Source organism: Chroicocephalus ridibundus, chromosome Z, assembly GCF_963924245.1.
Source record: "Chroicocephalus ridibundus chromosome Z, bChrRid1.1, whole genome shotgun sequence".
Classification (NCBI taxonomy): Eukaryota; Metazoa; Chordata; class Aves; order Charadriiformes; family Laridae; genus Chroicocephalus; species Chroicocephalus ridibundus.
Window position 1 is genome coordinate 85,213,735 of NC_086316.1, and position 14,252 is coordinate 85,227,986.

At 43.2% G+C, this 14,252-nt stretch overlaps 1 protein-coding gene across 1 annotated transcript in view; it reads left to right on the plus strand.

The window, feature by feature from the left end:
- Positions 1 to 14,252, plus strand: part of DCC (DCC netrin 1 receptor) — a 587,525-nt gene that overhangs the window by 352,552 nt on the left and 220,721 nt on the right. Inside the window, exon 6 of the mRNA XM_063320711.1 lies at positions 12,910 to 13,064. Coding sequence (XP_063176781.1) covers positions 12,910 to 13,064 — 155 coding nt within the window. The remainder of the gene's footprint in view (positions 1 to 12,909; positions 13,065 to 14,252) is intronic.

A 14,252-nucleotide genomic window follows, 5' to 3' on the forward strand; every position in this document is an offset into this window, starting at 1 on the left:
AAAAGGCCAAGGGGATGCCTCGGTGGTTGTGGGCTCCACATGGGGAAAACCCTGCTGAAGAATTGCGTCTGTGGCTCAAAAAGAAAATTAAAGAAGTGATAAAGGCATCCGGGGTGAAGCATAGAGTCACAGAATGGTTTGGGTTGGGAGGGACCTCAAAGCCCACCCAGTGCCACCCCCTGCCCTGGGCAGGGACACCTCCCACCAGCCCAGGTTGCTCCAAGCCCCGGCCAACGTGGCCTTGAACCCCTCCAGGGATGGGGCAGCCCCAGCTTCTCTGGGCAGCCTGGGCCAGGGGCTTGCTGTGACTTTAATCATGACATTGGTTAAAGAATTGGAAAAGGTACTGAAAAGGAAAGAGCCTCTTTTATTTATTTAATTTGTGAGAGAAGGTTGTAGAGTGGTTTGCTCATGGTCCGTAGCTATCTGTGCAAAGAACAGATTTATAATAATGGAGCCTTACAGTCTACCTGACAAAGATAGGAAGAACATCCCCTGTTGAGAAAAGGACAAGTGTAGACTTAGAAGATAATACTTTTTTTCTTAAATGAGAATAATTAATCAGTAGAACAATGTACCAAGGGCCGCAGTGTATTTGTATCGCTAAGAAGAAATGAATGAGTTTCCTAAAATATACGCAGTACTTCAAAAAGTGATTAATTCACGGAAGTCCTCTTCTGATTTATACGTTAGGTCGGACTAGATCATCATAACATCCCCTTCTGTAAGTCTGCTCCACGCGCTCTCATTTTCCCAGTGGCAAAATGACAGTGAGGTGTCAATCTCCTTCACTTGGGTATTGCAAACCCATTAATATCTACAGGCGAAACGTGTCACAGCAATTAAACTATTATTACTTTTTGCATCAAAGGTTAAGGCGGTTGGAAGAACTGAACTGCCTGTGACACTGGCTGACAGCGATTCAGCTGGCTCCATCCGTTCAGTCTACATTTGTGCGGTTCGTGGTATATTAGCGGTGAGATTCAGAAGCAGCATGCTAAAGGACATTATGCGGACACAGAATACACATTCCTCCGGTCTGTTTAATTTATATCAGTTTGTAAAAATTTAACGTGTCTTATCCTGGGGCAGAATTGAGTGAAACGTGGTGTTTTCTAAAATTTAGCTCTTTAGTTTTCATTTATTCCCCGTTTCCCGGTTGCTCTCTGCGTTGTGTTTCAGGAGGCAGCATCCTCCGTGGGCTGAGAGGTGGAGTTCCCCCCTGACGTGTCCCCTGGCGGCACATGCTGCCTTCGTCCTGCCTTTTTTTCCTCTATTTTGGTGGTTGCACACAGGGAATCCGGAGAAAGGAGGATCGTAGCCAGGTCTCTACAGCAATGCCTGCAGGACCAAGGCGGATGGTTCTTCACCCCATCTCATCTCACCGCATGGTACAAGAGCTCTCAGCTGTTCTAGTCCTGCTTTTTGGGTGAATTAATGGAAAACATGGAGTTCTGCTCCTGGAGCAAGCGACTTGGCTGCTATCGAGAGAATGTCCGCCTGCTTTATGTTTTGGTGAACAGTGCGTGTGTACCTCAGCCACTTTTATTCTCGGTGACCTTGGATTACTTCAAAATCATTTGACGTTTTTGCTTGCTAATCGAATTAGAGCTCGTTGATTCCTTTCTCTTTGATCAAAACACAACTGCCTCACCCAGAGCGGGAGGGGGGGTGTAATGAAGTGCCCGAAGCTGCAAGGGCTGCATCCAGCCCCTTTCATCTCTCTGCTCTTCGCTTCTAGTGCCGAGAACAAAGGTCAGCCCGGGCCAGAGCGGCCGGTGGAGAGGGAGGCTGGTGCCAGCTGCACCGAAAGCATCCTCAGCCCTTTCCGTAATTCGTGTTCTGCCTTCGCTCGCGTTTGCGTACCGAGTTGGCAGGTAGGATTGTCGACCAAAGAAACCACAAGAAATCTGCCTGGTGTATGCTTTTAGTTTTAAAACCAAACGGAGCTTTTGGATGCTTTCATTAAGACCTAGCGCTTGCTAGCTGTTAGCCTTATCTCTACAAAGAAGATAAAATAAGTCTTTATTTATTTATTGAAAGGCTGATCTGGACAAGCAGCTACATATCCACTAACTGGCCTGACATCGAAAATGAGAGCAGGTGTTGGTCTGATGACTAGGAGATGGAGAGGAGTATATTTTCCTTTGACTTCCGAACGTGATAACCTTGCAGAGACCACTATGGCTCCCATCAGCTCTGCCATTCCCGACTCTTCCTTAATTATGGGGGGGGATAAAACTTACATTGTCAATTTGAAAAGGGCTTCGTTCAGCTGGCTGGGCTGAGGAGCAATTCCTCCTCAAAGGAGATGAGAACTGGAGTTGGGAGACAGGTAAATGAGGCCTGGGAGAGCTCTGGCATAGAATTGCCTAGGTTGGAAGGGACCTTTAAGGTCATGGAGTCCAACCATCAACCCAACGCTGCCGAAACCAGCACTAACCCATGTCCCTCAGCACCACGTCTGCCCGTATTTTAAATGCCCCCTCCAGGGATGGGGATTCCAGTGCTTCCCTGAGCATCGCACCCCTCAGACTGCTGCTATCTCATGCTTTACCCGGGGGGAGCTGGGAAGCCATCAAATCCTCGTGAATCTTCCTGGCTTTTGAAAATGGAAGCTGTGTTTACTTTTTGGCAATGACTTCTTCATTCTGTGCTCTCCGCAGCTCAGTTTGTCAACCCTTCCATGCATGGCCCAAGTCTTTTTTTTCCAAGATCCTCATTCTGAGCGTCAGTTTGTGTTAATGATCTTGTTTGAATGGGATAATTTAAAAGCGGATGTACTAGTCTGAATAAATGATGGGAGAATCCACCCCTTAACTTGCCAGGTACATCGGCGGGGGTCTGGAAGTAGAGTAAGCATCGTAACAGACTGTGGCAACGTGTCCAATATTATATAAACTGCTATAATATATATTCTGTCTTACCTGTTTGCTCTTCAGTTTCTCATTTCTCTTTCTTTTAAGACAGTGTGATAACATGAAGATCGAGGCCCGACAAATAAATAGCTCAAAAATAAGCACCCTTTCCGCACACTTTCTCCATATTTTCCTCTTGCAGAGTCACAGACTGTTGCCAGTCTTTAGGATTGGATTTCCTCCAGCCAAACTCCTCCAGGCAAACCACACACGGGGCGATTAGAGTGGATCCACAGTACATTTTTGGGTTGTTCCAGAAGCCAGCTTGCATACTTTTGTTAAAGGTTATTGAAATGTGACGAATTGGTGATTTTGTTTCCTTATCAGACAGTGCTTTGGTGACTAATAGAATGAAATTAAAGAAAGGAAAATACTGTAATTTCTTTTTTCCTTTTAGAAAATATTTCTCTTATTGTTTTACCAATTTTAGAGGATGCTTTCAAGGTGGAAGAGTGGTTTCTGCGTTCTTTTAGAGCGTGACGATGAGCCTGAGCAAGCTTAGATCCATGTTCTGCCCATGTGTGGACTTGACTAAGTCCCTGAGTGATTCAGCTCTTGATAGTTTTATTTGGAAATTGTGCTACTGAATTAAAACCACATCGGCCAGGAGAAGTTTCTAAAGGCAACAGACAACCTTCTGGCAACTCCCAAATTGTCGTACTTTTTGGTGTTGTTTTTTTTCCCCTCCTCACATGTACTTCTCTCCCTGGAGTCTCGTTTCCCCAGTCTATCGCTGTGAATATTGTTTATTCCCCTTGGATATCATGGGGAAAAATAGGGAAACACTCCCAAGAAGTGGAGGTTAATGGCAGGGACCTGCGGCCGTGCCTTGCCTCTGGCTGCACCACCATGTTCCCTCTGGCCCTGCTCCTTCCCCGCAGGCAAAGCCACGAAGCGCTGAGCTGCAAAAGTGGAAAAGGAATGAAATAGTGAGTAACGGCAAGAAACAAGCCTTTGTTAGAGATCAGGACTGCTACGGAGAGGGTAATAAACTCATACAGCGCTCCCCTCGCCTCTACTGTATTTTTATCTGTTTTCAGCCTCTCCAATTTTCTTTTTGATGAGGTTACGGCGGTTGCTTTTAACTTTAATGAGGAGCTCTGGGGGAGGAGGGGAAGCTGTATGGTGTGGGGTGGTGCTGGCTCATTAACTGACCCCTCGGCAAACGAGAGCCCGGTCCCCGCTGCCCAGCGTGGGGCTGGCCCAGGGACCACCGGGGCTCCTGCTCCGGTGGCAGCCCCCTCGGCTGGATGCCATCACGGTGAAGCCATGCAGAGCCTGGAAAGGATTTTTTTATTTATTTTTTTTTAAAAGGAAAAACTCCAAAAAGTAAACCTGGGGGATCCATACAGCGAAGAGGCGGTTTTCTCTTCCAGCTAGAGAGGGGAGTCTTGGATACACAGGAATCTCACAGGGACATCTATTAATTACACTGGCTTTTAATTATCTGTCACTGATACGTTACATGACCTTGAGCAAGTCATTTACTCTATGCGTGTGTGTATCTAGCTGTAAAATGCTTGTGAATTATTTAATGTCTACAAATTGCTTTGAGATCCCCAAATGAAATGCATTATAGTTGCAATTATGGTGCGTGCTGGTGTCAGCCCGAATCTCAGCAAAGAGCTCCGGAAAAGAGCCTTTCCCGGGCCTCAACGTGCCGTGAGGAACAGGGCGCAGCAACCAGGGTCAACACTTATTTTTCTGTTGAACCACAAATACTTTTATTTTTCGCAAGCAGGATGTGGAAGTGTGAAATGTTGCCTCTTGGCATAGGAGGAAAGGCTGGAGAATATTTTTACGTTTTCATTTTTGGTTTGTTTTTTTTTTTTTCCTTTGTTGCCGAGATGAAGGTTGGTGCCTTGGCGCTGAGATGAAGGTTGGTCAGAGCCATTGTATCTTGATGTTTTTATGAATAGAAAGAAAGAAAAAACCCAAGTATGGCCTCCTAAGACCTTGAAAAGTGTTTGTAGTCCTGCAGCATTTTCCCACACGGGCAAAATATTATTTTTAAAAAAGAATTAGGGAGCTAATTCAGCTCTACCTGCAACTTTCTCACAACCTAATTTTCTCTTTCACGTTATTTACTCAAAATTCGGCTAATTGTCAGCATCGTATTAGCCTTCGGAAAGCCTGCTCTGTGATGCATGCGTTCCTATTATACAGGCTTTGACAGAAATAACGTTAATGCATCTAAAGATGAAGTTTGACCCAATACGCAATTATGAAATGCTCGTTTGTTCCTGGGGCAGATGGTATGCGGTCAATAACTGTTGTCTGTACTATAAGTCATAAAGGCAGCAATAAAATAAAATCTTTAGGTAGTTATAAGTTGACAGATATCGGTGACCTTAGTTTTCTCTTCCCGGGCTGTCCATTATCGGTGCGTTACATAAAAAGAACTTTTTATTTGCATCCTGCTCCTGTGCTCTCCGGCCAGGCAAACCCAGGCAGGAGCTGGACCAATATTTTTACCTATTCCGAGGGGCAGGGATGCTTTATTTCATTTTTATCTTGTTTTTAACGTGGTAATCACACATGGAACTATATTTTAATGGGGAACAATCCTCTCTCCGTGCTTAACTCCTCTAGCAGGGGGGGCAGATGCTTGGATGCTATTTCGGCAGATGCTATTTCGCAACAGTCCTCCGGAATATAGAATGTGTTGGGTTGGAAGGGACCTTTAAAGGCCACCTAGTCCCCCCCGCTGCAGTAAGCAGGGGCATCTTCAACTAGATCAGGAATATTATGGATAAAATAGCATTTTAGTCTTACGATTCCTTTGAAAGTTTAACGTTCCTGATTTGTTCATAAACTCAGAAATTTACAAAGAAATTTACATTAATCCTGAAGTATTCCATGTTGTGGTCTCAGTTATGTGCCCCATCCCTGGAGGGGTTCAAGGCCAGGTTGGCCGGGGCTTGGAGCAACCTGGGCTGGTGGGAGGTGTCCCTGCCCAGGGCAGGGGGATTGGAACGAGATGATCTTCAAGGTCCCTCCCAACCCAAACCATTCCATGATTCTTAATTCTATATGGCGCCCTATGAGGTGGTTGGGTTTTATTATAGACTGCTCATGGAGATTATACAGATCGTACTCTACAGAACCTTGTAGATGAGCGTCTGTGCGCGTTCCTTACCCCGACCTTGAAACTCGCCCTCGGTTAATCTGGTTTCAATACTTTTTTTTTAAACCGTAGAGACTTTTTCTGTGTGACTGAACACGTATAACGGCGGCATCTGCTCCTCGGTGCTGACGTTGCAGTAGCCCAGCAGCAGCCAGCTGGATCCCAGCGATTTCACGGGGTCGTTACCAACCTTGCTGAACTCATTAGGGCCTGGCTACCAGGAGGGCAATAAAGTGGGAGTTGTTATTAGCTACCTGATGACCATGCAAGCTTCCCCCCAAAAAACCCAGGAGGTTTTGTTTTGTTTTCTATTTTATTTTATTTTTTTATTATGAGACACAGACTGTCTGTGGCAAGTTTTTAAAACTAATATTTAGGAAAAACGAAAATGAGATGATGACAACATCTAGGGGGAAGTAATATTTTGCGACAGGAATTTCTTCCTTGATTCCTGATGTGTGAATGAAATCATTGTTGATGTGAACTACTAAAAAAGTCCTTTCTTTTCTTAACAACCTCTTTATTTTCAGTTATCGTTGGCGTACAGTAATGCAGCGAACCTGTCCTTCACCTCTCTGAAAACTTCATGAGTGATCTTATCCCTCTTGAATTTTCCTGGGGTAGCTGCAGTTTGAACCAATGCGGAGATAATAATGAGTTTTCCTTACATAAACAGTGTCGCCTTTTCCTCTGCACTGGGCTGAGGGGCTATTTATTTAAATAAAATCAAGACTTTTAGCAATTTGAGTATAGCACAGGTCATCACAGCGTTTCAGAAGGACTTTTGCCTTTGGAAACAGAAGTGGGAGCAACGTAAAGCTTCACTTTGCTTTTCACTGTATTTTCTGGATGTAACGATGAAGAATCTTCGTAATTATTTATACCACCGAAATTGTATTTTTCTTTAAGCAGGTCATCAGTGCAGTCAGTAGTAGAAGTATGTTTAGTAAAGCAGTCAAAGACAATAAAATCTCTTAATTTGATTATTTTTCATTTAACTAATACTAGAGCGGAATATGCTGAGGGACGAGGATGTATTTTAGTTAGCTGCAGAACGGGAGATTCAGACTGATGAAAACACATTTCTAGTCCGCTGAGTCCAAAGCGGGCAGCGCGTCTCCGGTGAGAAGGCGTGGACTCCCAAAGCCTTTCTCTGCGCATCTTCTCCCCTCTCCTGCCCGTGGGGTTGCGACGATGCATCGTTTGAATTTTTGGTGGCTCGGTTCGTTTTCTCGTGGGAACCGTGAACTTCTGCTGTTGCGCAGTAACACCATAAGCTGACCTTCACCTGGAGAACTAAAGAAGCGTGAAAATAATCAAAATCATTAAATAAGACAAGTAATACCTTTATTTAGGTGAAGAATGAAGTTTTACATAGAATAGCAGCTTCGTTTTTCTCGTATTTCTTCAAGGCTGGTCTGAGGGGAGATATATTGCCTTTCTGCTTGTCAGGTGTAGGGTTTAGAGTAAGAGAAGGATACGGAGCTGTGGTAAGAGATAAGAAGATATTAATTTTAACCTACTGTATATTGAAGGCACGCTAGCGTTTTAATTTTTATGCCTCTTACTCTTTCCTGAGAGTGCACTGTAACACCGTTTCTATTTTTTTTCTTAATGCAATAACAACACAGATACCATATATAACAGGGAAGAATAGTAAATACCTATATAAATATATAAAAAAAATTATGTTGATGTAAAAATCCAATTCTCCTGTCCTTTTTAGACCTGGCGGAACTCCATTGGCTTTGAGTTGGAAGATGCTGACTCCCCTTACGGCAGGCGCAACCCGGCGCATTCACTTGATGTAACTTTATTTTAAATTCAGGGTTTGTGCGAGTTAGCAGCGAAAAGTACAAGGGATTTTTTCTTTTTCTTTTTAAAAGGATTTGAATCTCTAAGATGACAAAACCACCCTTTAAGTACATGGAATTGAAACTCTTCCCATTCAGGAGGCTGACAGGGTTGGGCACTCGCTGACAGCAGTTATCTTTCTTGGGTCAGTAGAAACACATTCCTTATTCAAACATGCAAAGAGAAGACACTTTGCATTAGGAAATGCTGACATTTCTCCGAGTTAAAATTGTTTCCTCTTGTCGCAAGATCAGCTGTCATCTCACAAAAGGTATTTCTAGAAACGGGGAGGTCATCCCAACACATGGCTCTCTAAACTAGCTGGAAGTGTTCGATTAGTCCCCGAGTCTCTGCTACAGGCTCATTACAACCAATCTTTGACATTTTTTGGTAATAAATGCAGCTTGCTGTGGTCCTTCAAGGGAGAAGCCCATTTGTTGGAAGCCGGTGGTCTCACACCTCCTTTCTGTGGCATCGCAGAAATCCGCACAGCTTTCCGAGGAGGTCTTTAGAAGATGACATGGAACGAGGACCGGTTTCGGTCCTGCCATGCAAACAGGACAGGTTTCAGAGCGCCTTCTTCATCTGAGGAACCTCCAGGCAAGAGAAAGTTCTTAGAATCACAGAATGGTTTGAGTTGGAAGGGACCGTAAAGCCCGTCCAGTGCCGCCCCCTGCCCTGGGCAGGGACACCTCCCACCAGCCCAGGTTGCTCCAAGCCCCGGCCAACCTGGCCTTGAACCCCTCCAGGGATGGGGCAGCCCCAGCTTCTCTGGGCAACCTGGGCCAGGGGCTCACCAGTGTCAGGGCTGTAGCGTGATCTTTACAGGAGTGTATGCATTAAATGTAATTTTCAAATTCGCTTTATTCTGGCGTGGTGGAAAACGAAGCGCTGTTCCTCTCCCAGAGGCGTTGGGCGTCTGTTGGCACACGGTTAAGTTATTTAATTTTGAATCGCAGAGCCTGCGATACCACGTGCTGCTGGGGGACAACCTCGGTAACCCCCCCAAGTGCAGTTACTGTAGTACAGAGAACTTTAAACTTCTGTGTAAATTTTGATACCAAACGACTTTCCTGCGAAATGGCTCTTCTATTTCATTTAAGTTCTACCGTTCACACGAATAAAAATCCTCCCGTGTCAATAAGGTTGCACGCTGGGGTCCGTCCTAATCCTTTATCCAAAGATATTTAGTGAAGACTTTGATACCACTTGCTGATATTAATTCTTTTAAACACAAAATCTCGTGGACATCTTCTTTCATAGATCTCCATTAACCTTTTGGGATTTTTTTCCTCCTTTTTTTGGTGCGATATCTAACATTAAATATCCTCAGTCTGCAGCTGGGGCATTTTGATAGGCCTGGGTTAACATGAAATAATGAAAATGAGTGTTTAGAAAAGTGGTTTCATCCTGATACGGAATAAGCGTAACCTTCTGAGGTGTTATTTTACATTATTTTTGTCTGAAGATGGAATTTTAAGGCTTTCAGCCAGAGCCCAGGGCAAAGTACAATATCAGCATCCTACAGGGGCGGGCTGTTCAGGAAAAATCTCGCTGAACTGCCACTTCCCAACAATTCCCAGAAATTTTCTGGGGGGAAAAAAAAAATAAAAAATTCTGTGAAACATGGTAAGTTTTTTTGGGGGGAAAAAGACGGCGGTTTCTTCAAGCCGCTTTTATATTGCTATAATGTAATTAGAAGGAACGTGAAAACATCATGGATCTCTTATTTCCTTCGCAGCCCTCCTGACCAGCCTTCTTCACATATGCATGCCTTTAAAATATTCAGGACCGAGAAAAAACACATAGAGAGCAAAGATGGCAGCGCTTGACATTTATTGATGTATAAAATATTGATAGAATGTATATTTATAGTGCTTGACGTCTCAGATATCTATGTGTGTGTACATATTTCCAGTCTAGATGTGTTACATCTGTCTGCTTTAGGGTGTTACCTTGGCCTTACTTGTGGCGTCCTACCTGTGTTTAATACTGCCTAATTTCCAGCAAAGTAATTATGCAAATTGCTCGCTTTAATGGCGTCTGTAGGAAAAATAAAGGGCACACCTACCCCGTTGTAGGAAAGGCGTTGGTTAGTGCGTGATAATTGTTAAATATGTTCATTTGGAATGAAACTCGGCACAGGGTTATGCATATACTGAACATAAAGCGTAAGAAAACCCATGAGGATTTCTACCCGTCTAGAAAAAAATGCCAGCAATTAAAAAAATAAAAGGGAGAGAAATCGTGGGAGAAGAGCAACAGTCCTGGTGGAGGGAGTGAGAAACCGGAGGCAGCTGGGGTCAGGGTCCCGGAGCGTGCGCGTTGTAAAGAATAACTGGCAGGAATGGATGAATTACAAGTCTATAAATTAATTGCAGGCTTGCGGTGACACCGCCGTAAACCACGCTAATGAAGACTGAGTAGTTTATGATTTTGTCAGAGCTCTGAAAAATTAGGTGGTTTGTAAACTACATAGATACTGGTGCTTTTATGCGAGCTTGTTGAATAAATTATACTAGGACTATAGTATAAAAAGAAGTGTTAAAAACTAACCTCTGAATGTGATATCATCTTAAATTTTCTGTCTTCGGGTTTTTCTTGTTTCTTTTTCCTTGAGCCATACTATCAATGCCGATCCTTCGTAACTCGGCCACTAAATTACTTCTTTTTGTATATCTCTAGTGTAAACAATGCTATTTTTTTATAAACCTCTTGATCAGCGTCTGAGTTCCCGGTGTTCCCTTCTGAGTGCTGCTTTATTGGAAAAAACGTATATAAAATTTTCCTGCTGTGTGGTCTGGAGCCCCTGATTTAAGGTCTCTCTGGCCGCGGAGCAAGAAGAGCCCAACACGGGGCGATGCCTATCCAAACGCACGCAGGCCTCGGAGCCTTTTCCATAGGAAATGAGGCGGCTGAGTTAATCGGGACGCCTCATCAGTTTTAATTTGCACGCGTTGCGTTTGAGCCATACGGGATTGGGAGCTTCTGGGTATCCTAAATTATTAAATATACGGTAAAAAAGGACCAATGTGGAAGAGGAACGGAGAAGATGGGAGCAGCGCTGGAGGGGACCGGGGCGGATGCTTATTTAAGCGTAGGTAACTCAGCTCAAAAGCAGAAACAACAGCTAAAAATCAAGAAAACGCTGACATAAAAACTTTGCAGACTTACTTGCTTGGCTTTATGTATTATACACAGTTTTTAAATAACATCATTTTCTCCAAAGTGCACACAAGTTCGGAGAGCCCCCAGGAGTAATTGGGAGGGTGTGATCGAAGAGGCGATGATGTCTAGGGCCCTGCCCTCGTTTATTACCAAACCTGGAAACTCGGTTGTCTATAAAGGCAAAGAAAAGAGCTTTGTAGTTAAGGTGATGAAATGCAAACCCCGAAGAACGCAGTTTTATCTGTACGTCTGCCATAGTATTCCTGCAGGACAGGGGTTTGGTTGTCTACACCACGTGTTCAGGTGTTGCAGCTTTTTTCCTTATTTTCTGCATCCCCAATGAGACTTTTTGGTCTGATGTGCAAAAAAACCCCCATTAGTATATTGAATACTGTGTAAAAGACTGCTCTAAACGATAGCTAAGTGGACAAGAAAAACCTGGGGGGGGTACTTTGCCCTTTCTCCGGTAGCTTGGTTAGTAGCACCTCTTAGTGTTCGACTCCTACCAGTTCAAAAGCGTTTGTGGATCACGCAGGTATTGTAGAAAGAGGAGGGGGAAAAAGAAAAAACACCGGGAAATGAATCGTGAAAGCATGAAGCCATGTACTAAATAGGAAGCTTGAAAATTAAACCCTTTTCGGCGAGCAGGGTCCTCCCGGAGCCCCAAAGGAGCCGCGAAAACCCAGAATTTGATGGTGGAATTGAGGAGCGCGCTGTAAATCCTCAAAAACCTGGGACCTGAGCTAGGGATGCGTGAGCAACCTTGACTCTAATGTTTCTTAGCTGCTGTGCAATTTATTTTATCTTCACCTTCTTTTAATTTAGAGGCTTTTTTTTTTTTTTTCTCTTTAACATTATGGCTTTATAAATATTCTAATCAGACATGGGGAATGATGGCTCAAGAAATACAATTGGATTTTCTGTCTGAAATGATAAGTCATGGACGGTGCTTAGAAATTAATCTATTCTGGCTTCCTGGCAGCTACGGATATTCAAAACGGAGGCCGTCGTTCCCCGACAAAACCTGACAAAATGTTCGTGGGCTGCTGAGATCTTGCGTGTGTTTTTCAGTACGATGTGGGGGGGGGCTCATTAGAAATATGATGTTCTTAACAGTTTTCCTCAAATTGCTAATTTCCATCGTCCTGGTAGTACAATAGTGATGAAGTGAAATTAAATTAGCATATCATATAGCATACTGAAAAACTGTGAATACATTAGAGTAATACAAGGCAACAGATAATTGCTAGCTTAATAAGAATTCATTTTCTGCCAAGATAATTCAACCTTTTTCGTCTTCCAATCGCTAGGGCCAGATTTGCTGGTTATTGATTATCTCCTCATCTTCTATAAACCCAGTCAGAAGTTTTTCTTGGTTCTATCAAAGTGTCTCTGCTCTAAATATTTCTAATTCTGTATCATTTGTCCTGTCCATGTATGTGCCTGTCCATAAGTTGACTTGAGGGACCTTGTTACGTATGCGGTTGGCATCTAATCCTTTGAAATGAGTGAGATTTTATTACCTCTGTACTCGCTTAGCGAGAATTATATATATATTTTGTTAGACATAAATCTTACATGTCTTCTAAATTGAGGTTTTAAGTCTTTTATTTGGGGAAAAAAAAATGTTAACATCAACTGTTTAAGTGTGTTTTCTAGAATAAATGCTTTCTCTAGTATTTAATCTTTAATAGGCTCTGGGTTAACGAGAATAATTTGAATTACAGATACATTTTCTATTTATGTCTAATATTTTTTAGGCTTATTGAAATGATTTACTTGCTAAGCCTGAATTTATTTCCACTCATTGGCGCTTTCATTTTTTCCCCATCTTTTTTGCAGTCCCACCGTGGTTTTTAATTCGCCCTTCAAATCTTTATGCCTACGAGAGTATGGATATTGAGTTTGAATGTGCCGTGTCTGGGAAGCCTGTTCCTACGGTGGAGTGGATCAAGAATGGAGAAGTCGTCATCCCCAGCGACTATTTTCAGATAGTGGTAATTATCTGGCTTTTACTTGTTAGAATTTGGGGGGGGTTTAACTAAGTTATGAAATGTGTTCTGATCTAATAACTTCATAAACGTAATGGTCTTCCTGATGGAAACAAGATTTCTGCTGCCTCCTAATACAAATTAGGCACATTGTGTTGTGTTAGGTCAAGTATGTTGACGTTGTCTCCTGTTTTTAGAGAAAGCCGAACCTGGTCGGTTCCTGGAATAGAAGTGATGTCCAGTCATACTGTGTGTTGCTGTTCGGGGTATTGTTTATCATGTGTGAATGACTTCCCTTACCGTTGTCCTTTGTGAACACAAGTACCAGGTTTCTTCTCCAAGGAAATGGTACTCTGACACAAGGGGTTAAAAACAGTAAGGGTCATTGGGCATAATTACAACTTTTTCAAAGAGAATTGTTGCGCGCTCTCCCCAGAGTAAGTTCCCCATCCAGGACTCCGATCTCTTTTAGTTTAGCTATCACTATTACATAGGCTGAGAATTTGCGCTGTGTTTTCTGAAAGGGTAGATCGAGCTGGCCTCTCCTGGAAGCAGTGTCACTTGTCAGTGATAAAGCTGAGACGCTGGGGACCACCCCTGGAAACTTCAGCCGCTGTGAAGATGTCCACAGGCCACGAGGGGTGGCTTGTTTGGAGACGTGACTTGGTTCAGCGCCTCTAATTTTTCACCTTGTAACAAATAATATTGATTATCATCATGTCTTTTAATTACCTATCACAAAAAAAAAGAGTCTTTCTGGTGTGGTTTTCATACAGGATACACTTATTTTGCTGTATGTAATAGCAAATTCAGTCTCTTTTTTTTTTTTTTTTTAATACATCAGTGCTTCTTAGAAGCAGCCAGAAGCTGTCCAAAGAAAAGACAGCTCTATTGCTGTGATGCTTTAGGGGTGGAAAATTATTTAACTTAATAGTTTATGGAAGGTGTATTTCAGCGTATCCCTCACTTGAGATATTTTACCCAATTTAATTGGTTGCTGCTTGTGCTGAAGGAAACGTAAAGTTAAATCTGTTTCAAGTGAAGTGGGCGTAGGGTGACCTTTTCTTAAGGATCTCCAGGCCTGGAGCCATAAGGAGGGTTTGACCTTCACAACAGTATTTGTTCAACGAGGCAGAGTTGAAAGTTATTTTAAATCTTCCCTGCAGCAAAGGGCCAAGACAAAATGGAAAGCGC